The following is a 27771-nucleotide window of genomic DNA, read 5'->3' as shown; positions in this document are numbered from 1 at the left end:
AAAATTATCACTGTCCATTAGCAGTGCTGGAAGTTTGAGACATGATTTACAATTTCTGTCTTAATAAAATATTGCATATGAATTGTTTCCTCCCAAACCATTTCTGTGCTTGATGTAGACTACTGAAAGAAGCAAACTGTTCACTTTTTTAAAGCTTTCGTAAAGCTTTGTGTTTGATCAGCTTTCCTCTATAGGTCTCTTTAGGCAGAACTTAGAGCTGTTGTTTTCTAAAGGCCAGAGTTATGAAATACCATAACCTTTTGTGGCACTTGGGTTTCTTAGCTACCAGGAAAAATGCAGTCCTCCCTTGTGCTGCTGTCAGGGATGGTTGGACTTAAATGTTACAGTAGGGAAGTTAAGCCTAGCAGTTAAATATTGGTTTGATCTTTCAGTAGATCTTCAGACCTTCATTTTTTTAGAAGGATACTTAGGAAAGTTAAAGCTGCTTAAAAAAAATAAATAAAACGGTACGCAAATCACTAGTGGAGAAAAGTGCAAGTGGTTGGCTAGCATAGAATTGGAGAAACTTGATAATCTGGCACTGTTTCAGTTCAACTCTAGCTGCTTTTTGTAGTTCAGCTTGACTTGACTTAGCTGTAATGGTATCATCAGGAAGGTTGATCAGGTATGTGATTCTGGTAATGGCTTCAGTTTACCTGAATTGCTGTCTGAGATCCTTTTTACTTACTGCCTGCCTCCCAACAGCTGCTCTAAAACATTAAAAGGAATGGTTTCTGGTTGTTTTGTTTTTATGATTGAAAGTCTAAAAAGTCTACTGAAAGGCTATAAAAGCTTATGCCAATTGCAGTTGATTATAAAACCCTACTGGTTTCAGTGACATAAATTGGAGGTTATTCCGATACTAATGTGGATTAACACTAATGTAGCAGAAATCAGAATTTGATCCTGCACGTTCTGATAACATAATTCAACTAATTTGTCATTTCCTGGCTTTTTAGCTCAATCTTTGACAGCATCCAGTAAAATCCTCAAGAGTGTGCTTGGTGTGGACTTGCTTATAATGGCAACTATAAAGCCCATATTTTCTTTTACAAAATAACTGTGATTAGTCCTTTCAATGTCACTCCCAAACTGGTTGCCTACTAACTGGGTGCTTTTAACCAAGGAATTAAGAGAAAATAAAATTTATTTTAAACACTGCTATGGTTTCAATTTCTAGTGTTTCACAGTTGCTATGGCATGCCACAAAACTTGGTTTACTCTAGTGAATCCCTGCATCTGGATAAGCTGTTGAGGTGCAAAGATGAAATAAATCAGTAAAACTGATTTCAACCTTTTTCAGTAGGATCAACACCTTCCAAATTGGTGGGTGCCAGTCTGCTCTATTAAAGTATGTTTGTGAAGGGTATCCCACAGTGCTCCTGTGAAGAAGTTGGAGAGGTGGAAAGAACATAGTTCATTCATCCAGGACTACGCTGAACAGTCACTCTATTCACTAGAAGTCATTGCACATCTTTGTGGGACCAAATATTGTTTTTAATTATCTGGGTTGTTTTACTTTTTGATAGAATTTAGTTTTCATAAAAATTGGTTTTGACATATATCTGTAGCAAGTTCCTTTTAAAAAAAAAAAATAAAATTACAAAAATGTTTCCAGGAATTTGTCTGACATGTCTGTGGCAAGGCCTGAGGATACAGTCTAACTCCATCCATCACAAATGCTTTCTAGCCAGATTTTAGCCCCTCTATATATACTGTAGGCATTTTGGTTAATAGGAATCTGAGAAGGAAAAGTGCTGCACTATTTTTTAATTTGGAATCCTCTTAGAAGGTACTTTAAATATTTTGCTTGATTCACTGGTGAGTAAACTGTCATCACAGAGAAATGTAAGCCTTGGGTTTTATCTCAAGTATATGTTAACATTTCTTGCTGCTTTTTCCATCAAGTTAAACTTGCTTTGTTTTGTGTGTTTCCTCAGACTGTTTCACTGAAATGGTTTGATCTTTGGTTCATGATTGTGTAGCTGGACTTTGGAGCTGACTCAGAGTATATTAGAGTTTTTTAATCCTCAGAGAGAATTCACTTGCCCTCCCAATATTATTTAGTATCTAGCTATAAATAGGGCTATGACCACAATCACCTGTGACTGCATATCAGAGAAGTTGGTAAACTAGACTAGGAAGATAGTAATGATTTTGAAGACCTGTGGCATCTGTTTAATTCCTCAGACCAGACTGATTTCAGGAAAGAAAAATTTTAAGCATTATGTTTTCACTTACCCCTTTATTTCGAAGTTGCTGTCTGAAAATGGTACCTTTTGTATTGTGTCAAGTTAATATATTTGTGGGTGATCTTTTGTATACATAATTGAGCAACTTCTGAGGGCAGTTATATTAAAAATGGGCAATACTACAAGAAAAAGATACCCAAGAGTTCTGGTTTCTTGCCATACAAAATAGTCTTTTAAGGCTTCAGCATAAATATTTGTAAGACACCAAAATATGCTTAACCTAAATGGAAAATGCTTATTCTGTACAATATTATTAAAAAAAAAAAAAAACAACAAAAAAACCACCCCACAAATCTGCTAGCATGATATCCTTTGGGTAGGAAAAGCAATAAGGGGTGTACATTTGGTGTGTGTCAGAACATTAGTTTTATGCATTTATGCATGTTATGGTGGGGCTAAAGGGAGGGAGGAGGAGACTTTCTGGAGACAGGAGAATTTTGGCTGGGCACAAATTCCACAGCTGATAGTTTGTAGCATGGTGCGGTCTGTGCTTGCCAGTTCTATGGATAATGAAAGCCAGGGTCGGTCTGCCTGCTCTCTGAATCACTTGATTCTTACAGTGAAAAACATGAACATGACCAATGATACCTGGGTCTGGGACTGTTTTTTTGTTCCCCCTGCCCCAATAAGGACATTTCTTCAGTATGAGTTCTAAAGCCAGTATAAAGATTAAATTGATCTCTGTGGATATGCATACACCAAATTGTTTTCACTAAATAGATTTTGAATAACACCTTTCAGTTAAACCAGTAAAATTTTAAGTTTAGACCAGACCTTGGTTAATGAAGGGTTTTTTTGGTGCTTAAATAAAGGCTTGAAGAAAGGAACTTACACAAAAGAACTTGACGTTCCCCCCCCCCCCCCCCCCCCCCCCAAAATATATCTAAAAGAGAATGTCTGTATATTACATTGTGGTTCAGTAGTTTCTCCTCTACTCATTATTTCTATATTTGTATGTGTACATGTTCCTGTGTATTCTCTTCGATGCTTCACTAAAAATAGAAGTCAGTGCTGCCTAAACATTCTTTCAGGCTTTAAATTTAGAGTTCACAAGAGGCATGGGTTTGGGCATAATTATGTACAATTTCCTTGAACTTTCTCAAAATACTGTCAGAAAATAGATTGAATGGAAAAAAAAAGTAATTTTTCAAAAATTAAATTGCTGAGCTTTTTTCTTAGTATAGTCTGCCATGTACTTAAAAGAGCAGAGAAGATAGTCATGGGACTGATGTATGACTGATAAACTCTATTCTGTAGTGTTACAGTATGTGTGCCTCCATTTTCAGATAATGGCTTAAAATTTGTGTGCCTTGGAAAGGCTTTATGTATATTCAGAAAGTGGCTTGTCAAAAAAAGTAGTTTAATATCCATACTATTAGTTTGGTTAAGAAACTCAACATGTCTGCTTTAACCACTGTATACTCAAGCCTTAAAATTTCTGTCTTTGTACTGTTGTGAGTTGCTGTACGGTGAAATGGCAAAAATTATTTATGTTTTATTTTTTCAAAGGAAAGTGGGGAAGAGAAATAGTATAGTGCCATATTCTACTGCAGAACAGTAAATCTAATAAGGCCTGCTGGGCCCACTTTTATCATCTAAAATAGATTTGAAAAGGGGAGCAGAGGTTCCAACTATGAATTCTGACCATGCTTCAGAAGCTGTTACTTTTTATATATACATATATATATAAAATAAACAAATCATGAGTTATTGCCAAGCAGTAGTTTGGCACTGAAGAATATTTTAAAGAATAACTTTGAATGTGTATTTGAAAGAGTATGTTATCAGGTAAATATGAAGTGTCTTGAAGTCTTAGAGGAACAGAATTAGCAATTTTATGTTGTATGGTGTAATCGTGAGAGAAGCTAGCTTATGAAACAGCTGTGAGAATAGCAGAAAGCATTTTCTAGTTTAGGAATGTAAGTATTGTTTCAGTGAATGTTTTTTCACAGACCTACTGTACATGCTGTGGTGAAGAAACTCAGGGAGCAGCCACAAAGACAGGAGCCCTTCTCCCTCTGTTTATCTGCTCCCTCCTGAGAGGAAACCGATGGTATCCCATTGTTCGGCATCAGAAAATATTAATTACTTCTCTCACTTCCCTCCAGCATGCATTTTTTACCTGTGCATGAATAATCAGATAGTGCTATGCCAGGCAGTTAGTATTAATTAGGGTTTCAAATTTCACATAGTCCATCTTTTAGTGTTCGTTATGCCAGACTAAAGCTTAAAATGAGAGGGAGTAAGGTGCACTTAGGGTTAATATTAAGGCCAGATTCTTTCAGCATATGAGGACACACTTAGAAATGAAAAGGCTTATACTATGGAGAAAGATACAGTTCAAAGCCTTTATACTTAGCTGTTGAAATATTTATGTTCCGGGTGGAAAAGATTTTTTCAGGCCATCTCAGCCTTCCCGTGACCAAAAATGTTTTGAACCTTTAGTTACTTAAAGTTTTCAAAGCTCTTTTAGTCAATAAGAAAATCAATATGTGCAGCAGACTTCAGTGTAGTTAAGGCAGTGCCCAACAGCATTCAGTGTTGTATGTAACTACTACCACCGATTCCTTTTTCTGAGTAACACCGTGCGTCTTCAGTTGCAAAGGTATAAAGTCTAGAAGGCTGCAGCTGTTGGGCTGCTGGATCACAGCCTACTGGTGGACTAAGTCAAACCACAGCTGATAGTCATTCATGGAAATAAGCAAGGAACAAGTTACCTTGCTTAGATGTCTTTTTTCTCCCATTGCATTCTGCAAATTTATGTTGCTTATTTTAAAAGATCAATTCCTTTAAAAGACATTGTGCAGCTTAGAAGATCTTAGAAAGTCTGTATGTCTTTATACTGTGGTGGTACAAGACCATAACCTTTCTCTGTGATTTTGTTGTTTGTTTTCTGGAGGGTTTTTTTTGTTCATTTCTCTGTGTCTTCATTTTTGGCAGTGGCTGCAATCACGTGAGGGTATAGTTATAGTTGTCTCACTCATCCATCTTTCCACTCTGCTTGTATCTAATTCAGGAAGGTCTCACGCAAGAAAGTTTTATGAGCAAAACACTACTTACAGTCCTGTTACTTGTCGTTCCTGATTGTTCTGGTACTAAACTGAAGCTGACTATGAAATTACTGCTGTAGGGCAGTAATAGTCTGAAATCTATAAATAATATTATAATTTGTTAATGTATTCTTCTGAGGGCCTGTATTAACTACATGTTTGGTTAATAGCTTTCACTAGCAGTTACATAGGATAGGAATATTATTTTAAAAATATATATTGTGTTCAGTGTTTGAGCTCTGAGTTTGATGCATTCAGGTATTTCTATATAGTTAGAAAAGGACCATACTGTTGTCAGAAATTAACTAGGTAGTAGTTTACTAGAATTTTATTGGCCTTTTGTGATGTTAGGTTTTCCTTTAATTAATTTAAAATATGATTTGAACCTTGGTGTTTCCTTCAATCTATTTGGTATGTATAGTCCTATTCTCAGAGCCTAGCAAGCAACTCAGGATCCTATATATCACTTAACTAGTTGTTACCCAGTATTTCCTATCTGAAAACAGCTGAGTTATTAGCTCTTCCTTAGAGATTCACCTAAGAAAGTTTGTTCTTAAGAGAAACTGAAAGCTGCAACTTGAAAACCAGAGGATGCACGGAATTTGGTCTCCTGCAGGTGTCCCTAGTTGATATACAACATAGATATCATCTTTTTTTTGAGAAGTGGCATGGATAAAACTTTACTGCCTGCTGGATTTGTAGATAGATTCCACTTTCACAACAGTTGAGAAGGAATGAACTTAAATACGGAACAAGTAAGACATAATTGCCACCAGAAATCTACCAGAATGGCAACTAGTTCCCTTGAGTCTATTACTAAACATTTAAATGAATGTGTTTTTATGTACTTATGCTTATTACTTTCTTAAGACACCTCTACGTACTAGATAGTATTTTCTGATTTTTCTTTATCCTGTCAATACAGACTACATGTATATTTTAGTCTGCGGGCAAGTACAAGAATTGTCCAAACTATGACAAGCTCTACTTGCCTGCTTTCTGACCATGCACCTGCCTAACAGATAGCTTGTAAGTAGTTTGGAAGGTTGACTCAGCTGCTGTATGTTTTGGGGATGTGAAGCTGTTTGTACTCCAAAAAGTAGACTCTGGTGGTGTTTTCAGGCTTATTGTCTACAGAAGTAACATATGATCTTGAAAACATCCTTAGGATGACTTGTTAAGATCCACTGTAAAAATACTCCAGGGTGCTTTTCCATTGCTATTTATGAAAAAGAAGTAAATGAATAATATTCAAAAATGATCTTGAGGAAAAACAACAAAGAACGTCCAAGTAGAGACTTGCCAGTCCATCACTGCCTATCTGTTTTGTATGTGAGAGGGCTGGTCAATGGCTTCCTGTGTGCACGTTTGGGAGTTCTCCTTTTTCTTTAAAATATGTTCTCTACTTCAAATGCTGATGTTCATTTTCAGCATATGGGGACCATTAGCAATATTGAAGCTGGACATAAGGCTTAACGTGTTAAATCACTTTAGAATGTTGCATCTGTTTTTTTACCCTGGTGTTAACACCTGGATCAGTTTAGCACTAGTGCACAAGTTTAGGACATATATAGCTGTTAATTTTAAAAACATCTGGGAGTTCTCTGTGTGTGTGTGTATGAATGTATATGTGCATGCGTGAACTGCTGTATCTCTGGCATTTTTTGGGTTGATGAAAAAAATCTTACTGAATTGCACTCAAGGTGTGTACTGACCTAGGCAAATAAGTGGTTTATGGCAGGAAGCAGAAGGATTCTTTCGAGGGGATTAGAAATTATGATTTTGCCTTTATAGCTTTTGTCTGTCTTCAGGCTTCTATTTCTGACGAATTGATAGCTGACTCTGATTTCTTTTCCCCCCCTCTCAAACCCATCCATTTGTTGTACACTGAATAAGATATCCCGCTCTCCTGGGATGCGTGAAGTGGGCAGGCATTAAAAATTGAAGAAAACAAGTTCCCTGACTGAGTCTGCAACCCTTATCTGAGGCTGCTTGAAAGTAAAAATGCCAGTTGTGTTGGAGCTTTGAAAAATGACTTTCCCTGGTGACCCGCTGCCTTTTAGGGAGAGCAGAGTTTACGGCTCTGTTTGAGTGATGAGTGCAGTTGGAGAGTTCCTCTTGTTATGCCCATTAGCAAGATTGGACTAATCTGCGGGACATAACCTGAAGGTAAACTGTGAGTGAAGGAGAAGACAAGGCTAATAAGGCATTTTGTAGTTTCCTTTATCCCAGAGTCTTTCCCGGAGCCAGCAATTAATATTATTTTCTATCTGTGGAGAGCCCGGGTGGCTGCCAGCGCGGGAGGCTTTGCAAAGGACACGTCAGTGCTACCTGCCAGGCCGTGAAGAGGGACTGCTTTCAAAATTGCCGCTGACGTTGGCAACTAAGCATTGATACTGCAGCAGAGTTAACAGCTTGTTCATTTAGTCATTAAAGAAAAACAGGGCCCTGCCCCAGCCAGGAGCAGGGCAGCCAGGGAGCTGCCCCAGGCCCCGGCATCAGGCACCTCCCTGGGTCTTAGGCCGGGCTGGGAGATGGGCCCACGGGTGGGCCTGGGCTCACGGGTGGGCCTGGGCCCGCGGGGCCCACGGCCGGGCCGGGCTGTGGGGAGCTGGAGAGCGGCCCTGCTGCCGTGTGGCTGGGCTGGGGGCTGACGGCCCCGGGGGGGGACGTGGGGTCCTGGGCCGTGGGCAGGGAGAGGGGAGTCCGGGGACGGGGGGTCAGGGACAGTCAAGGCTTGTTAGTGCCCTCAGGGCCCTGACACGAGCAATTTAGCACTATTTATTTTTATTCTTTTATTTTATTAGATACAGAGCTTGTATTTCTCTCCCCTTCACAGAGAGAAACGTTTCACTTCACGTTTTTCTTGCCAGTGCTGTTAGACAGCCAGGCTGGGGATGCCGATGGGCACAGCCCCGGCTGGTTACGCCTGGGCTGGACTCAGCCCGCCGGCTGTTTCTGTCTGACCTGCAGGGAGGGTGTCCGGGGTGTTGTCCTTAGAGTTCCTGAGACCTTGTTTGCTTTTACTTTTGAGGGCAAAATGACACAGAGCAGCCTGGCTCCAGTATCTTAGGTGCTTGTATTCCTACATCCTCCTATGCAGTCAAGTCTACTGTTGGCCAAGTGTCTTTTTTTCTTACATTTTATAATGTGAAACAGAGTCGTTGTTGAACGTTCAACAAGTAAACTGTGTGAGACTCGCTTCTTTGCTGTAGGACATCCAGCTTTGCTCTTGTATTAGACTTTTCTAATATCCCAAAGCATTAGTTAGACTTTTTCACTTTTACTTTCATACACTTAGCAAAAAAATAACCATATGGAAAGAAGTTTTAACTTTATTTAAAATTCTGACTTGTAGAGAATACATTTGACCTGACTGAACCACTGAGTAAGCTGGAACTGGCAGCTTCCGTATTTTTCATGCTGACTGGCAGGTGCTATAATCTGTTGCCTTCACACGCACAAGAAACTAGGAGTATTTCTGAATTGCCTGCTGAAATCCATACCCAAATACAGGATGATCAGTACTGTATCTTCAAGGTTTCCTTTTGATTTTTAGTTGTGGGGTTTTTGTTTTTTTTTTTTAGTTTTACTGTGAATAGGACTGAACCGGAGAGGATCAGGGCTGCACCAAATTTGTTGCTAAGGCTGTAAATAAAATTTGCCTGAATTAATGCCTCCAGAATGGTTTCTTTGTAATAGGTTTCTTTATGATTTGGAGAAAAGCAGTTTACTTTTGGTGGGGAATAGTCCAATATGAGTATGTGCTGCATGAAAATGATGGAGGGAGGGCTTAGAGGGAGAGGGCTGGTTGCTCTCTTTTCTTAACAAGTGTAGCATCATAGTGTGGACTTGTTTTATACATGTGTAGTGGTAGCTGCAGTTCCGTTTGTTTTTTGTTTTTTTTTTAAAGTCCTTGCATGGCTTCAAGTGTTGGAAATGGCCCCATTTGCAAAAGATATAATAAAAGCTGCCATTTCCTGGGAATGACCTGGGCACTGTCTAGGCTCTTTGTAGCAGAATGCTCTGCCTCAGGGGAGGGCAGTTGTGCTGGCAATATTACTGCAGCTTATTTTCTTAGTGTTTCCCCAAGAAAAAATACTTTTGCAGTTCAGGGTTTCAACTCTAAATCCTGACATCTGATAGCCTTTCTTAGCATTTGGCAATCTGTAGTCTAACATACTATGTTTTCCTCGGAGAAAGGACTCTTTCTAGCCTAACACCTGCTTCATTCTTGCTGAATTCCTAGTTTTCTCATAGTAGTTCTGAGAGTGATACTACAAACTGAAATCACAAACAGAGGAATTAGATTTCAGGAAAGGACTATACGGAAGGACAAGATAAATAATGTGAAAACAAAGATCTTGTTTTCTTCCAATGTTCTTTTGTGACTGGACTAAAATGAGAAAAATGTGTGTGGGGTTGGGAAAACAAATACAAGCAACCTGATCCACTGCATAAGCAGAAGTCAAAATGAAAATTTTCAAGTATTCTAGAAAGCATCATCAGATCTTTAAAGGCTGACCTCTCCATAACCTCCATATGCTCAGAGACAAAAGGACATGCTGAGAGGAAGCATGTCTGAAAGCATTACAGCAATGTGCTCCGGACAATGGAAATGCTGAGCTGCGTGGTATTTAGAGTATTTGCATGGAGATTCTGTGGCATAGTATATCAGTGTTTGAGCATTTTTCTTTATAGAGCAAGACAACATTCCTGAAACTAATACCATAAAAAAAATGGTATTTGGATACAGGTTCCAAGGGAGTGGAGAATGTGAGGGGAGTCTTGGAGTATGAATGAGAGTAGTGCATTTCAAACACAGGCCTGACTTTCTCACCATTTTTTTTCTTCCTCATCCGAGTTGAAAAATTGTTAATTATGGGAAGATATTTATTGGAAAGGCAGAAAGAAGGAATGAGTAAAGCGTTAGATATAAATCATCTCTTGTGTTTAATATTTTTAATAGAAGAGTCTTGAGCTGGCTGGTTTCTTAATTACCCTGGTAAAAAAAAAAAGCTAAATGAGTTAAGCTCAGTAGTAACAACAATGCGTCTTTAAAGAGTTGCTTAAATACAACTTTGGTTATAAAGGCAAGTAACTAATTAAATTCTAGTCATCTTTTTGCACTAAGCAGGTCTCACACCTTCTCCCACAGCATAAATTTTAAATGCAAATGATTGGATTTGTACAAACATTAAGGGGACAGATTTTTACAGTACCGAATTAGACACGGGGACTGCTAATGGCTGGCACCAGTCCTTGCCAGGGTGGTTGGAAACATAAATGCTGAAACCTGCAGAATTTTTTTTTCCAATCAAGCTGACACAGACTTGAATTCATAAGGTAATACAACCTAAAAATGTTTTTCCTCAATTGTAAATATAAGAAATTTAAAGAGAAGGTATATTTTAATCTGTAAAATATTCTGCTGTCTGCCTCCTGCAAGGTGTTAGCAGAAAATATTGTCAGTCAAAATATGTACAAGACAGTTGTGGGAGTGCCTCATACAGCACCAGAGATTTGCATGCTTCTACTGACTTCTGTATTTATTGTTCATCCATGTCGATGAGATTCATTCCAACATCTAAATTAAAATTTCAGTATAAAAGGCCAGTTGGGGTTTTAGTTCTGAATTACTGGAGGATCTGTTGTTTCAACAATAATGTTTGTCAGTTTTTCATATTTCTTTTACGTTTTAATTATAACTCATCAAATCTTAACCGATTACTCCTGGGTTACACTCAGAAGAATGTCACTGAAGGGTGTTTTAATTTAATGGAAGCAGCGTAACATCTGTTTCTAATGTTTTAAAAGCCAATTTATATGGAAATTTTGCTTTAGTGGGAAGTCAATAGATACGTAGTTTTCTAACATCTCCTGTAAAAATTCAAAACTTGAATTAAAGCAGCACCAAAGCAATGCCATTCTTTCTTGTCATAGCAGTATGATTGCATTGTCTCAGCCTTTCATCTGTACCCTTTTCCTTCTGTTGAAATGAAGTTTTTATTTGTCTTTTGTAGTCGAGCTATCAAGACAAACCAGGACCTTCTGCCCGAGACGCCGTGGACCCATATCTTCTACAATGACTTTTGGGGGACACTACTCACTCACAGTGGGAGCCACAAGTCCTACAGACCTCTCTGCACACTCTCCTTCCGCATTAACCATGCTGTCGGAGGGATGGACCCATGGGGCTACCACCTTGTAAACGTCCTGTTACATGCTGCAGTCACAGGCCTTTTCACAAACTTCTCCAGGATCCTGTTTGGGGACGGGTACTGGACCTTGATAGCAGGCCTGCTCTTTGCATCTCATCCGATCCACACGGAAGCCGTAGCGGGGATCGTAGGAAGGGCAGACATTGGAGCCTGCCTCTTCTTTCTGCTTTCCCTCATGTGTTATGTGAAACACTGCTCTACCAGAGGTTCCTCACCAAGTACTTGGGGCTGGATCTTGGGAGCAGGGCTGTGTGCAGGATGCAGCATGCTGTGGAAGGAGCAAGGAGTGACTGTTCTGGCCATTTCAGCGGTGTACGATATCTTTGTATTTCATCGACTGAAAATGCATCAGATCATTCCTGCTTTATACAAGGTGAGTCTTCTTTCCCATAAGCTATTTGTAAGGCACCAGTCACTTTTAAACAGGTGCTAAATGAGTTTTCAAGTACACAATAACTCTTAGTAGTTTAGTCAACTCCCCAAAATAAGCACAGATGTCTAATGGTGAAAGAACGTTTAAAGCAGTTTAGTATGGGGTTTTTACATTTTGTTTAAACAATGTGTTATTATCCATTGCTATTACTTGACGCTGGGGATGTATTTTTTTCAAGTGCTTTCTTTGCTTCCAGCAGCTCTCTCCTCAGTCTGTTTACTGTCGAGCACTGGATATATGGCTACCTTTTGCAAAGAATTCATTCATGCTCTTAAACTCTTGTATCTTGCAAACTCAGCTTAGTTTGGTCGGGCGTGCAAGTGCGGCAGCTGATATGATCTACAGGATCCCCGAGGCAAACATAGAGCTCTTATTGTTTTAGTTTAACGAGATGCATAGGACCTGGGTGCACGCCTTTGGCATGTACTTTTTCTCCCCCTAGTAGGAGCTACGACTCAAATGTATTATTGCCTTAACAAAATAAATATTTCTCACTTTTTAACTTGCTCAAGAACAAACAAGTAAAATAAGCAAACAAACAAACAAGGCCACCAAAACTCCCTAACTTCCCTCTCCCAGAACCGCATGTATTTTAGTGGTACCCAGAAACGCCAGCTGAAATCAAGACTCATTTACATCAGTTGCTGTACAAATGAGCAAGCTGAGTATATGTAATTTTATTTTCAGTGAAATGGCTTTCTTTCAGAAAAAACCTGACTTAACAAAAGGAAAATGTTTCACAGGGAGATGTGTTGTCACATTTTTCAGTGAGACATAACCAAGAAAAGCAATAAAACAAAATACAGCTTTGCAATCTATCTCAAACACCGTGATTTTAAAATTTTGATTTCTCACTCAAATGAATTGAAAAGAAATTGTAGGTTTTGATAAAGAAGTGATGATTTCTGCTTGTATAGAATATATATCTGTAGTATACAAGGAAAATAGTAGAGTCAAAAAACTAATTAGTCTCTGGTAGTTGCCTGTTAAACTGGTGTGACATGTTGACTGAGTTGTCATGGTCTTTTCAGACAAAACTTTTTGAAAAGGAAAAACAAATTTATTTATTTATTTATTTTTATTCATGTATATTGGAGTATGTAAGAACTCTGTTGGATGTCAGTAGCCAAATACTGTGCATTTCATAATTCACTAAATTACTAAGCTACCTTTTCCTTGTACATCTGTACAGACTGAGCTCTGCTGACCAAGTTTTACCTCAATACTAGAGAAGCCTCTGTTCATTCATTTACAGTGATGAGGAGCTCAGCTGGGAGCTTCAGTTATAAATTATTTTCAGTAAGGCTTCTTTTTTACTTAAGTTTTACAAAAATTGTTCACAAATTACATAAATTTTTGTAAGAACATATTGTCCTGCAGGGCTTGGGGTGCCAGGAATATCTTCATTCACCTAGCCTGTTATGAGAAGTGTTTCTTTTTGAGTACTTGTCTGTATACTCTTTTGTATTCCAACTTTGCATGGCCTCTACCTTTAGCATGGCAGTTTCCTGTTCCCAAGCACTCTATGGGAAGCAAAGGAGTGAAACTAGCCTTTTGTAAGGATAATAGCTGTACATTCAAAATAAATAAAGACAGGTGTATCAAAGAGGAACGAAGGTAGCACCTTTAAAGCAAATTAATGCAAATGCTTCAGTCTTCTGGAGAGCTTCAGGCTATATGATAAAAACATTTTAGGGCAATAAAAACATTACGATTTACCTAAAAAAAGATACCAAAAATAATTATTCTAGTGCATTGCCACGTTTTCATCAGTATTTACTGAAGCACTTTCTCCCTGTGTTTATATTTCCTTTGGTCTTTGAGTTTTACACTTTCACATAAAATAGTGTTTAGAGAATGTTCTGGTTGGTGAGACTGTCTCTGGCCTGCTCCATAGGAAGACTGGAAATTGTTTTTGGAGGGTGCTGTTTAGTTGATATCAATGGATAATTTGAGAATGGCCAATGCACTTGGAGTTGAGAAACTTGCATTTTGATTGTAGCATGTGTGACCAATGTTTGACAAGTTCTAACCAAGAAGGCAAGTTAGATGCTGTCCTGGTGATTTGCAATTACCTTTTAGATTTATTTAAAAATAATTTCAAGATGATCATGCTGAAAGATTGACATTTTAAAGTGATAACCAGGCTTTTCTGAAATCATTAGTTAGAACAGAGCTAAGTTTTCTTACTAAAAACTTTGGGTTTAGTTTGGTTCTGTGTGTTTATACATAGAATGATAAAGACAAATTTTTTTTTTTAAGTTTTGTATTTAAAATAATCAAAATAAAACCCCAAAGTACGTAGCCTACAGATTAATTTTTGCATTAGGCAGAATTAAAGCACAGACTCAAAAAAAAAAAATGAAGAAAGCTTTCAACTCTGCATCTCTTTGGGATCATTTGGGTGTTGCCTTTTTCTTGCTGCTGCTTTGGCCTTAAATAAAATGTGTCCCTAGTAAGAACTGACAAATTCCTTCCTAGAACAAACTGTAAAATCTCCTTAAGCAAAAAAAAAAAATCAAATTTTGGATTAAGGTTTTTTTTGGTGTTTTTTTTTTTTTCCTTTAATGGTGTTGCCTACACTTTTTCTTGCTTGAGAAGACATTCCTGAATTGCAAATTGCATAAGACCAAAGTAGCCATCTACAAATGAGTCATCCTGGGTTATCCAACTGGCTTGAGCATTTCAAACTGGAGTACCATTTAAACCAAAACAAAAAAACCTCCCACCAAACAAAACCCCATCTCATCAGAGGACTCTTTATTAGAATGTCTGGGCAATTGGAAAGAATTGTGTCCATTTACCTGTTCTGGAATTTGGGCTTTCTGTTTTCCCAATGTAAATACTGGGGTAGGGCAACTGCAGGAGAAAGGGGAAAAAAGGCATCAAAAAGGGCAGTCTAGGAAAAAGTTATGGTCTTTTGTAGTGCGTTGGAAGGGAAAAGTGTAGAATGGAACCAAGGAAGAAGGGAATATAATTTCAAGAGGTGGTTAGCTCAAATCTGTACTAAATAAGTAAGCGGTAATGATATGAAACTGAATGCTTTGTAACAGAATGGTAGAAAGGAGCTACCCCTTTCAATTTAGCTAACCTTAAGCTAAACTCTGTCCAGCTGAGCTGACACAACTGTTTCCCAGGCTGTGCTGCAAACTGGGACAGAGAGGAAATGCAGGTAAAAAATAATCCTTACCCACCCCCTGACCCCCCTGCCCAAATATCCCAGACATACCTTTAGGCATTATTTTAAAGCTGAATCAATTCAGTTATATCCAGTCCTTATCACTGCCCTACAAACAGCTGTACTGGCAAATACTGAGAGGAAAGCTGAGGTGCGGGGGCAGAAACAAGGAACGGGGAGTGAAGAATTTGGGGGAGTGGGTGGTTAAGGAACTGGGCTGGCTTGCTGCCAGACTCGTTTTTGGCTTCTGTAAGCTTTTTCAGAATACACCGCTAGGGAAACTGAGACAAAATTAGTTACGTTTAAAGAATAGTAAAAACACTGACCTTCAGGATGGTCAGTGAAGAGTGAGATGGTAAAAGCAGCTTTAAAAATGCTCCAGCAGGGGTAGGAGATGGCATTAGGGTGACAAGCCTTTTTTTTCCCCATTTTGTTCTTATCTTTGGGCCGAGTGTGGAATAAATACAAAATGGTGGCAACTACACAAGACCAGTAGCTGTTTACTGGGCTCACACCTGTTATCACATGAGTCCTGATTTGTCACATCAAGTATATGACAGCATCCCAGTGCCATTTGAGTGGACTGGCAGGGATTCTGAACAAGGCAGCTGCAGAGCAGGACCACCAGCAGAGCAGATGAGTATTACCCCTTATTTAGAAGCTATTCTTAATGCACTTTAAAAATGTATATCATAGCTACTTATTAAACTATCCAGCTCTTTTCCCTGTCATCTGTGTATTGGTTATTCAGCAGAACTTGGCTGCTATTTTTTTCCTTTTGCCAAGTCTTGTATTCCCGTCTGCCTGTGATGCTCTCACTCTGGCTGGCAAAGTTGTCAGTCTGGACCCCATTTCATTTGGTTAGTTTTATTTTATTCTGTCTGACTGCCTGACAAGAATGTATTCGCTGTCTTTAAGTCAGCAGATTTTGATGGAAGTTTATTTATTGCAGTTGTAAATGAGTTGTCTGAAATGAGAGCAATTAAAAAAAAAAGTGGTGCTCTGCTGGGGCAAAGCAGTCCTTATGGAAGAAAGTTAGGCTTTTGTTTGATTTTTCAGCATTTTAGACCTTGAGTCATTTCCAGTGTAAGTTGCGTAGCAGGTATGCAGATTGATTGAATTGTCATGTATCATAGTTATCAGATGATTGTACCTGTCAGCAGCTAGACTTGTGCAAGTTAAACCACCAAAAGTGTAGGGATGGGCGGGGGGAACCTGAAATCTGGAGAGAGCTGTGATCAAGTTTGTAATTATAGAAAATATGCAAATTCAGAGGCCTAATTCTTTTGTACTTGCAATCCTCCAGCTTGAGAGCAGAACAATTAATCAACATTGCAGTACACAGTCTTCTGTCCAATTAGTAGTACAAAGCTAATATAAACCCTACTGTGCTGCCCTTTTTCCTCTTTTTTTTTTTTTTTTTAAGTGGGAAGGGAGCTGGACAACATTAGCAGTTAAAAAGATGGGGCAAATGCATTTAAAGCTCATTTTTAATATAATGGTAATGATAAAATATTTATTGCCCTGTGGTTTATGTGTACAAACTGCCTTACAGAAATAACTAAACCAGATGTATGTCCTACTAATGTTCCACTGCTACAGTACGGTAACATTTTACCAGATCAACATATTGTTAGTACAGGGGGTTTGTTATACTAAAATAAGGAAACCTCTCTTTTCCCATCACTTATTTGATTAAAATCTCCCTCCGGGAGGTCTGTCTCACATGTGGAATTAGTTATTGGTATCTATAGCTTAACGCGAACCACAAATTGGATTGCAGGATGCATTATCTAACCTTCTGTGCTATTATAACAGCATTGGTTTTGTAAAAAGCAATTTTATTGGAGGCCTATATTTTATTTAAGGTAATGATATAAACCTGGGGCCTCCATGGATGACATGGTCAACCACCAAACCAAGTTTTATAAAATGCTACTTTCTTTTATGGTCTTGGAACAGCCTTAGTTGTGGGTGATATGTATGATTCCTGCTCAAAATAGGACCTGCTGGGTATTAGATAAAGCTACTGATTTTTGAGAACACTCTAAACTTGAAATAAGCCACTTTCTGCATTCTTTAGTCTTTGAAGTTGTTACTTTTAGAACTATCATGCTTTGGAAAGCAATTTCAAAATAAAATGCTGTTCTTGATTTAAATTTGCAGTTTTATCCTTCTCTTCTGAGGAGCTCTAAAGCCTTAGCATTGCAGTAGTTGGTCTTGATGTTTTTTCACCTCTTCTCCATCTACAAGTTATGCCATTTTGCAGCAGTGTTTTATCACTAGTTAAAATCTAGCTTGATGGTTTATTGTCTGCTTATTTTCTACAATCTAAGGAATTTTATTATGCTTGAACTTCTCCACAGCCCTGCATATTTTGGCAAATCTGATCAGTAAGCTGTTATTTTGTAAGTTATTTGTCTCAAACACTTGCGTGGGTATGGTCCAGCCTTAGTCCTGTGTCTTTGAAATGCAGTGTTTAAACTGATAGGGTAGCAGCTGCTCCCTCCCAGGATAGACTTCATCCTTGGAGCCAGATATTTAGTCAGCATACTTTTCCTTGAGACTACTCTTGTCCCAGTTAAAAATAATAAATAACTTACAGCTTCAAAACATGACCTGACCTCTTGCAGGTTCGTTTTGTCTAACAAGAGCTGCATATTCAAGTGCGCTAAGCAGTTAAATATTGCATTCGTGTGCCGCCTAACCTTATGCAGTTCAAGAGCTGAGGAAAAGATTGGGAGCTCTATTGCCAGCTGGGGCCCAGTTTGTTCCCTAGCTGTGATCGCTCATTCTGCGGTGGTCAGCTGGGGGTTAATTTTTCTGGCAGCTTTAAGCCTGTACAAAATTGTGGAAATGCTGAGACGAATGTGCCTGCACATACATTGCTCATATTTGTGGATGAGCCAGCCTGGTGCTTTTCTCTTCACTCTGCTGGATGGCAGCAGCATGAGGCCTGTACGGTCTTGACCATCACTCCCCCCTCCCCCTGCAGATATTTCCTAGACAAAAGAAGCTTTTTGCAATTTACTTCTTTTTTGACAATTTCGAGTAGCTAATACTGCTGTTTCCTGTAGTTCCCACAGCTTCTTGCTGCTTTTCCTTTTGATCTTGAAATAAGAAAAGCAAGATTGGCCTCCACTATCCTCCTTCTCAGAGATACTGATCTCCTGCAGGTCCCTGTGATGTCAGTAGAGTGGTACTGTCTCGGACATCAATATGTAGAAATAGCTGTTGTTTCCTGAAAATATTTTCATGGGGTGATTTAAACCACTGACACAGATCACATATGACAGAAATACAGCATCCTAAGGCAAATTTAGCAAATGTTGGTTTGTTTGTTGTTTTTTTTTTTAAATGAGGAATCGTAAGATATCTTGCCGAAGTCACTGGCTTAAAATGGATTATGTTTTAAAATTAGATCAGTAATGTCTTTATTGGAATTTCTACTAAAATGTACGTTACATTTGTCTAACCACTTGAAGTCTACAGTAATATTTTGGAGACTAAATTTGAGAATTCCTCTCTGGAAAGATGGAAAAGGCAAAGGCTTCTTTAATAAATGAGTAAGTAAATTAAAAAAGAGAAGTCTTTTCATATTTACAGAGACTGTGAAGACATGAAGAACCTTCAGTTTAATGGAGAGGTTAGTTTGCTAGAGAAAGGTTGTCACTGTCTTCAGTCTTGCATAAGATTTACACTGCACGGTACCATGCCAAGTATGTTGTGTTCTTCCATTCTTCCCACTGGCTTGAAAGGGATCTCTTTTGAGGCACAGGGTGAGAAAGCTTCCAGGGGCTTTGCACAGTTGGTGTTAGCACTTATTTTTCATTCTGAGGTTACATGCCTATTACTAACGTCAAGAAGAGTGTGAATTTTTCCATGGTGGTGTTTATTTACAGGGTATTGGTGGGCTTGCTACTTGCCAGTTTACAAAACCTGTGCAAATAATATCAAGTTGACAATGTTACTCTCCTAGGTTTTAATGTTTTAAAAATATTTAACGAATCAAGTGAAAGCACCAAACTTACCATAGTGTGTAACAACTGAGTTTCAGAACATTAGGAATATCTGCAGGTGTTGGTTTTTCTTCATCTTAGTGATTACTTTAGCTCCCTAATTGAAGAAGCTTTCTAAAACTGTGTTTTTCTAACGGCTGGTAATTTTCCTGTTTAAAATATCAGTATCAAAGAACAGTTAAATTTCATGCTTTTTGGTAGAGATAGTTGATGTATTAAGTATTTTATGCTGAGATAAGGGGACTTGGGTACCTGTGAACTTTGAGGGATAAGAAATATATGCAGCTTTGGCCCATCTTCAGTTTTCTTTTTGTTCACGAGCTGAAAAGCCATGTCCCTTTTCCCTCTAGCTCTGCTTCTCCCATGAGTCAGTTGTCTGGGTACTGGCCACAAAATGGGGAAAAATAACATACAGTGCTAAAGCTAAGTGGTGTCTTAATGAGTTAAACATCTTCTAGTGTAATTCCTTTTGTGTAGATTTGCTTCAGGAGTTATGCCTTTCTGCTTAAACCTATTTTGGTGTCTTGGTTAGCATGCACGCGTTTGTGATCGTATTCATCAAGTATGTATCCCTTGTGTTTGTTAAATGCCAGGCAGAAAGTTTATACCTGTGCCTTGCATGCAAATCTTCAATCATGAGTACTTTACATTAGCTTCCTACTGTCATGTTTAGGCACCTAAATGTCCTGATTTGATGAAGTACTGAATGCTTGTAGCTCCTGGTGGGCTTTGCTGAGTGAACCGGTTGTACTTGGTCGATCACAGCTAAATAGCGAGCTAGACTGTCTGCTCCCAGCAGTCAGGGCACACGCTAATAGTGTCAGAAGAGAAAAACCTGTAAGTATGTCCCCAGCCAGAATCAAATAGATGGGGAGCAGGTGTAGCTTCTGGATGCTCAGAGTTCTGACTTGCAGCAGTGCATTACAGCACCTCTGGGAAAGGTAACGCTGCTGAGAGTATGTGAACATCAGGCTCCTGATTTTTTGAGCATCTTAACTGTAGTCACCTAAGTTTCAGAACTGTAGTGCTTGGAAAGCGTTGCTCGAGTCTATTCGATAGAACTGTATTCTCAAAGGCAGTTGTCTTCCCAGAGTCCTACCCAAGAGAAAGCCAGTCCTGGTAAACAAGCATGAGCTCTGATTCCAGACCTCAGAGAACATGTTTTGAAGGGGCAGGAACAGATGCAAACCCTGAGCCATGAGGGAGACTTTTCTCTTGGTATTAGGTTTAATTTTGAATTTCCTGGCTTGTGCTCATTTTTATTTAAGTTGTAATGATTTAATGATTACATGCACACTTTTTCCAAGCTGAGTGATTCTAAACATTAACCTATGTAGGCAGTTACAATATTAAAAAGGGGGAAAATACAAGTGTATGGGATTTACAGTGGAAACAACCAGTTGTGATAGAAGGCAGCAAACATTTTCTGGCATATTTACTGGAGAAACTGAATGATATTTTGTACATATGCCTGTATTTCTTTTTCCAGCTGCAATGTAGATTAGGTACGGGGAGGGAAGGAACCCAGGCTTGCAGTCCTGTAGCTGACTTTATGGGTCAGTTGTTAGGAGGTAAATTTCTAGCCTCACTAACCTTGAATGTCTCTTAAAAAAGAGAAGAATCCCTTGATGCTACGGATAGTCCACATTGGGAGGAGGGGCAAAACAAAATATTTTTTTTCCTAAGTTTCTAGGAAACTAATTGAAAATGCACATGAGGAAATGATGTTAAAATTATCCAGAAGCGTTTGGGGGAAGGGAGAGAGAATTTGTGTACCTGGCTCCTAAATGCCAGGTAGAACATATGTACCTTTTTATGATCAGAATGGTAAGGCTTTCAGACACATACACAGATTATTTCTAAGGCTGTAGATTTGATTGGGTTGTGCAAAAGTCAGAGCTTCTGTGACATTTAATCACCAAAATCTTGGTTTTCTCGTTGGCAATAAAATATGGAAATAAATTCCCATAGCAACGAAGTCTTTAAAGTGAGCGTAGGGGCATATTGAGTTAATAAAGGCAATGAGGGAGCAGGGGAAAAGAGAGGGTAGAATTGTATTGAGTCTCTGTAAATTCTTTCTCTCCCAGAAAACAGGACTTTGGGGGTTATAGATAAATTTTTTGCATGTTTTAGTCTGCATGTTTTAAAAGTATCCTGGGCAGCTTGTACTGCTGTAGAGCACAATGAAGCTTGCATCAAGAGCAGTGTTTATTTAGTAGGGATTGTGAGATTACCGTTTATTTTTAAAATATATGTTTATTGTAGTTCTATCTCTTACTTGGAGACTTTTCTCCTTAAAAGACGTTATTAGAAGTGGCAAAACACTGCCACAAAATAGTTCTCATGAGTTTTAAAATAGAAGCAATGCAAATTTTTTTAACTTTAGTTCTTGCTTCTTTGGACTACTTATATATATGGCATTTTTGGCTTCTTCTAATTTGAAATCTGTGGAAAGTCAGGATTGGCAATTCTGTAGAGTGATTTTTTTTGTTGCTTGTTTCTTTGTGTAAACCACTATATATTTTTACCTCTTCTGACCTGAGCTGTTAACCAAGAACTTGACTTTTTTGTGGGTAATTCTGGTTGAGAATATGGATTAAAAAATACCTGGTTCCATGGTTATGCAATCCTTTTCATTTACAAAGAAAATCCCAAGTATAATTTCTTCCAGAACAAAAAGTATGAAACTGTGTATCTTTATCTGAGTTCTAAATCCTTTTCAGCTAGCATTGCAGAGCTCCCTCTTGCATCTTTTTCAGGGGGAAGTTACCTGCATAATGTGTATTTTTACCTTGCTTCCTTTGTACCTTCTCTGATCTCTTACTGATTCATATACATACATATCTCACATGGAAAAAAACAAAACAAAACAACCAACACCCTCCTCCCTGCCTCCCCCACAACAAGCTAAACAAAAAAATGACCCCAACACAAACAAACAAACAAACCCATCCCAAACAAAAACAAAATCCCCAAAAATCCCTCAAAACAAAAAAACCCACCTTACCTTCTGACCGTGCATCTTTGTTCTGGTAGTGACATCTTCCCTTGGAAGAGGAAATCGATTATTTCAATCCACTTCTGTAAAAGATCTTAGTGGTAAGAAACTCTTATCTCAAGTGAGATCTGTACCATACTTATGCAGTTGGTGATAACGGTATAATGTGAAAGTATCCAAGCTAGCTAACTTAAGGGACCTTGGTACAGACTGCAAAAATTGATCTAAAGGCAAGGTAGGTAGACAGGTTCCTTGGCTGCCTGATATTAGATTGGTATTAGTGCATAAAGTTTGAAGCTGGCCAGGCAGTTACATATACACCGCTCAATATTTGTCCTGAGTATTTATGAGCCAGCTTTTTATCAGGACACCCTGTAGTCAAAATAACTTAGCACTGTCATCATCTCAGGCCTTCCAAAACCAGAAGGAAGTGTTAATAATCGAGAGGTAAAGATTAACTTTGGGAAGTTTTAATTTGCTTTCTGTTTTGCAAATCTATAGAGTAAATCTTTTTAGGATTTCATCTGTAATCGTGAAGTTTGGAAAGGGGGAAGAAAAATTCTTTACATGATGAAAATTGTGCTTCTTACTTGATGTTAGGATACTGCAAGACAAAACTGAGCTGGCTGCAGTTGTGGCAGATTACTTGATCTCTAAACAGTCCCACTTTTTACCTGCAGTTACACTTTTGGTATTATATGTAACCCAAATAAAAAAAAAATTATGAATCATCTCTGTTCATATTTTAATTATTGTTTTGGTAGCTTTGTGTTGATGTATTTTGAAGATGTGTAGTTTCTAAATGCAACTACATAAACACGCCTCTTTTATATCCATCAATTTTCAGTCTAGAAAATTGTTTTCACTCCATTGTAGACCATGATATATATGGTATTATATTAGCTCTAGATCCTTGCAAATAACCATCTCTACCTTAGCACTGCCCTGCTCATGATACGGTGTGTTGTCAGCAATCTGTGATTGCTCAGTAGCAAAAAGGGTGATGTGTCCTTGTGCTCTCAGGTTCATCTCCAAGGCTCTGCAGTACCCAGATGGCTCCTCTGTGCTCTGATAATCTGATGATAACCCCTGCCATCATCAGGTGATATAATGAAGATACAGGCGTCAGTGTAGGTTCTTCACTAATAGCTGCCTTGTTCATATTTGTGACTGCAAATCTACATCCAGTAAGGAAGTGATATATTCATGTAATAGCTACATGGCATAGATGTCTCTTTCAGTTATAGCCTGATTTCTTACTAGAAATAAATTTAGTCTGAAATAACCTCATTCTGAAGTAGCAGTGATTTAGTAGGTTTATTAATGAAGACAGTGCTCTTTGACATAGTCCTTAATGCTTAGTGTTTCTAGCTTCAGGTCTATACCAATCCTAATTAAAGCTTTCTCCCATCCCGTCTTTGAATGAAAGAATTTCAGTGCCTGCTTAAGTCCAACTCTTTGGGCTAGCTGCCTGAAGTGTAAGGGAGAAATGAGTAATGATGACAAAAAAATGAAGAATTGATTGAAAAGCTGAGGTATGATATAGAAACCAAAATTTGGGAATCTATACAGGCTAACTATTCCTGTGTTAATCAGCAGAGCTGCTCTTATCAGCCAGAGGATGCAGCATCTGTCCTCTATCCTTATTGTAGGCAGTGTTTGTATGTTTTCTTGTAAGTTTTGGCAGACTAATGAAAAGTGAAATTTTATAAAATCTTATCTGATGTGTGACCTTGCATTCTGTGGCACTTGGTGGTTAGCAACCAACATACTGCCTCGCTGGGGTAATAAATTCATGTTTTAATACAGTTATTTGTTTTCCTTGTAGTGTAGCAGACAGATTCAAACCCTCAGGGGGAGCTTTTTAAGTCTGTCTGTCTGTCAGATGGTCTGCTTTGCTATTTCATCCTCTGGGTTTGGTTACAGTATTTTGATTAAGTGTTACATTACTTTGATACACAAACAATTTGAAATATTCAGATTTGGTTTTAAAAAAGGTATTTTAAAACCCCCAAACATACATGCCTAAAAACTCACTGCAGACTTAATGTTTTTGTGAGTCCCAAAGCCATGCTCCTCAGCATCAACAGACTTCTTCCAAACCTGTCAACATGAAGAGGCACAGCAAAATGGCTCAGAAATTTTCTCACTGAAAATTCTAGAACTGCTTTTTAAAATAATACATATTTGCATCTTGAATCATAATATAACTTAAGTTTTTGTGAATCCTTCCAGAAAACTCAATTTTTGGTGCATTAAAGGAAATAAGTACATTTTTTTCCATTTTTTCCCCTCTGTTGATAATGTGGCTGTGGAAATTTAAGTACGTTAGGTTTTCTCTACATAGTTTTTTTTGGTAATCTGATGTACTCTGCCATTAGCTGGCTGGTACAGCCAATTGTGAGTTACATAGGCTACTTGCAGAAACATAGACTTCTTGTGAAAGCTTAATTAAATGTAAAAGTCCAGTTAACATTATGACAACTTCAGCAGTTCTGCACTTGAACATTATGTCCTTTTTGTGTGTGCTGTCCTTAAGAGCGAAGGCCACGTGTTTTTAACATGGGACTGTTGACTTTTTCTGAGTGCAGTGTCCTGTGAAGATCTTACTGAACCTTGAAGCAGGGCTTCATGTTCAAAAGTTGTTGTTGGTTTTTTTCCTTGAGATATTTGATGATCTAATAGAAGCTGCCTTTATGATATGCTTAAGCCATCATGGGTACAACTCTGCTTGTGTGTGGAAAATAGTGACATTCTTCTTGGCTGTGAAAATAGTTTGAAATCTAGTTCTGATGTGACTAATGCTAAATTTTTTTTTTTTTGAAGAAACTTGTTTACAAGATCATGCAAGTTCTTATTAAAGATTTACTTCACACATTTTGCTTTGGTTGCTCTTTGACCATGTTTTCTTGGTGTGTAGGTCACAAATGACTGGGCCTGAAGAGGGAGTATCTAGAGATACTCCCCCAAAAATGGGAGGCTGGTTAAACAATATCGAAACTGTCAAAGCATTGGTAAAAAGGCTTTTTGTTTCCTGACAAGATAATGCATGGTTTTCAATGTCCCTGTGCAGCAAAGTTCTCTTGATATTTTTCAAGTTATTGGAGAAATAGCAGAAAAGGGAAAGATGACTCTGTTTTGGGTAGCTTTTCTCTTATCATGTAGAGAGAAAATATTTCATTTGCTGGAAACTATGTCCTTTGGATGGTAAAAAATTTGGTGGTGGGCAATACAGGTAAATAAATCGAAATGTTTACCCACAGCTATTTCAGATAGGAAATGTTAATGCAGCTGTGGCTGCTACTGAAGTCTGGTTAATCATTTTCCACATGAAGCATACTGTTTGGGACCCCAGTGGGCACTCAGGACTTGCCATCTGAAGTTAACAGCAGCAGTGGACTTTATTCTCTGATATCCAAGTGTTGGATTATTATACATATGCCTTAATCTGGGAGTCTAGATTTGTTTTTTAAGGTTTGTCCCCATCTGTAAAAGGCTGTGATATTTTTCAAAGCATGCCCAAAAAAATTATTTGGATGAAGATCACATTGAAATGCTTGATGCAAAGTCAAAATTCCTGTTGCTGAATCACAGTTTATCTGCTTTAGCCTATTTGAACTGCCTGTCAGGGACATCCAGATTTGATATGTTGCAGAAAAGAATACAAGATTGTCATGGGGCTGTTCAAATATGAGAGAAAGTTGTGGGTAAGTGATTGGAAATACCAGGATCATGAGACATGATTTTGTGCCCAAGTAGCATTTTCTCATGAAGTTAACAAACATTCTTAATAACAAACAACACTGTTTTTGTAAACAGGAAATAAAAGAATACGTGGACAGATAAATCTTTCAGAAGAAACCCAAGGGCAGTGAAAACCAGAATGATTTAATGGTTGCCAAAGAGAGTGAAGTGAGAGAGACTGTTAGCAACAGAGAGAGGGGAGAACTTCATTAGGGACAATGGGAAGGGGCTGAAAAAAGCCAAACCAAAATAAAACCCAAACCAAAAAAACACCCCAAAACAAAAACCACCCCAAAACAGGATGCAGACTTTGTCACTACAATAATTTTCTAAGAATAAGAACCCAGTTTGAGCAGCTGGGAAACAAGGAAGAACATACATGAATTTAATCCTATTATTTTGTTTATAAAGATTGCAAAGTAAAACAAGATGATGAAGAGAATGGAATGTAATAAGAAAAATATGAATTAATAATGTCATTGGATCTTGAGTTCATAGTTTAAATTACAGCTCAGGCTTTAATGTTGTAGTTTCCCACTCAGAAGTCATAGCATACAGAGAGGAATGTGTGTGCATTTATAATCTGATATGCATTCATTTAGTAGGTAGATCATACACTGTGCTAGTAGTAAACTTCTGAAGGGATGATGGCTCATCTTACCTAGAAATTCTGAATTTTTAAATGTAAATGATTCAATTAAAAATGCACAAATTCTTTCTAGTAGTTTCAAAAGTTGTTGTTTGAGGTTTAAATCCTGCACTTCTAGTATATTTCTTATCCATCTAAATTTTGCTTTAAAAAGAATTCATACTGATTTTGTTAAGACTTTTACCACATGGATGAAAACCCACGTAGTTGACAGACAACCAGAGGGATAAATGACTGTCACAAATAACTGGGATGTTAGAGGCTTATATTTGGGTCTGTACTATTCTATGTCTTTGTAAATATTTTATAAGAGTCTCTTAAAGTGCACTAAGGAAATTTGTAGAGGATTTTGAAATTAAAGGACTCAAGTATACCACAAGTGAAAGGAAATAACACAAATGACAGCTCTTAAGCTAACAGAGGTAATCTTTTGAGGTCATTTGAAACATTTCCAGATGACTAAGAAATATCTATTTTATGTTTGTTGTCCTTTTATTAAAACAGAGGATCTGAAAATGGTGTTTGGTTGGGTTTTTTTTTTTGTTTTGGCCTACTGAACACAACCCCTGTGCCTCTTTGCACCTTGCCCATCTGTTGTGATTTTTATGTTGCCAACTGTTTCTTTAATAGGCGCTCTGTTGTGCTCAAGTATACATTTGGAACTAGGAAGGGGGACCTAAACTTAATGATGTGAAATTTCAAAGTGGCTTTAAGAGATTAGAGTGAATTTGCTTGTAAGAAATGATAATCTAAAACTAATGATCACAGATGTTCATTCAGGTAAAAGGAAGAATTACTGTACCGAAAGTTAGGATACAGCTTTGCCCTTCCTATCCCCCACTTACCATTTCAAAGTATTGCTAACTTATGCTATTAACTATTACTTCAGAGGAGTGCTGTTGGGATTGAATTAGACAGGGTTTAGAGTCCTGTAATTTATGAGGATATATGTAACCGTTTAGGAACTACCACCAAAAATGGATTAGAAATGTGGATATGAAAATTTGTTTGAAAAAACTCTAGTTAATGCAGTGGATTTGGAAAAAGGCCAGCTGTGTAAAGAAATTTTGGGTGGTGATGTTACAAAATACAAACCAGATGTTAGGAGAGGAATAGTCTGAAGATGCTAATTGTGAAAGTGTGTCCTACCATATCTTCCTAAAGATGATAAGGATCAGTGAATTCAACCTGAATGTCTGTGCTGTGGTGGAGAGGAACCATCATTGA

The 27771-nt window shown here is 38.1% G+C and overlaps 1 protein-coding gene and 1 long non-coding RNA gene across 3 annotated transcripts in view; one reads left to right on the top strand and one right to left on the bottom strand.

The window, feature by feature from the left end:
* Positions 1-27771, top strand: part of TMTC2 (transmembrane O-mannosyltransferase targeting cadherins 2) — a 256976-nt gene that overhangs the window by 89758 nt on the left and 139447 nt on the right. For both annotated transcript variants that reach the window (XM_075057986.1, XM_075057985.1), the window contains exon 2: positions 11326-11896. In XM_075057986.1, the coding sequence (XP_074914087.1) occupies positions 11326-11896 (571 nt within the window). The remainder of the gene's footprint in view (positions 1-11325; positions 11897-27771) is intronic.
* Positions 10249-15263, bottom strand: LOC142044959 (uncharacterized). The gene is made up of 3 exons (XR_012654468.1): positions 15186-15263; positions 14761-14815; positions 10249-10304 (listed from the first exon to the last, which is right to left on the bottom strand). It is a non-coding gene; the product is annotated as an uncharacterized LOC142044959 (long non-coding RNA).

This window comes from Buteo buteo, chromosome 26, assembly GCF_964188355.1.
Source record: "Buteo buteo chromosome 26, bButBut1.hap1.1, whole genome shotgun sequence".
NCBI lineage: Eukaryota > Metazoa > Chordata > Aves > Accipitriformes > Accipitridae > Buteo > Buteo buteo.
The sequence above is the reverse complement of the archived record's forward strand: the minus strand, read 5'-3'. Positions and strand labels throughout refer to the sequence as shown.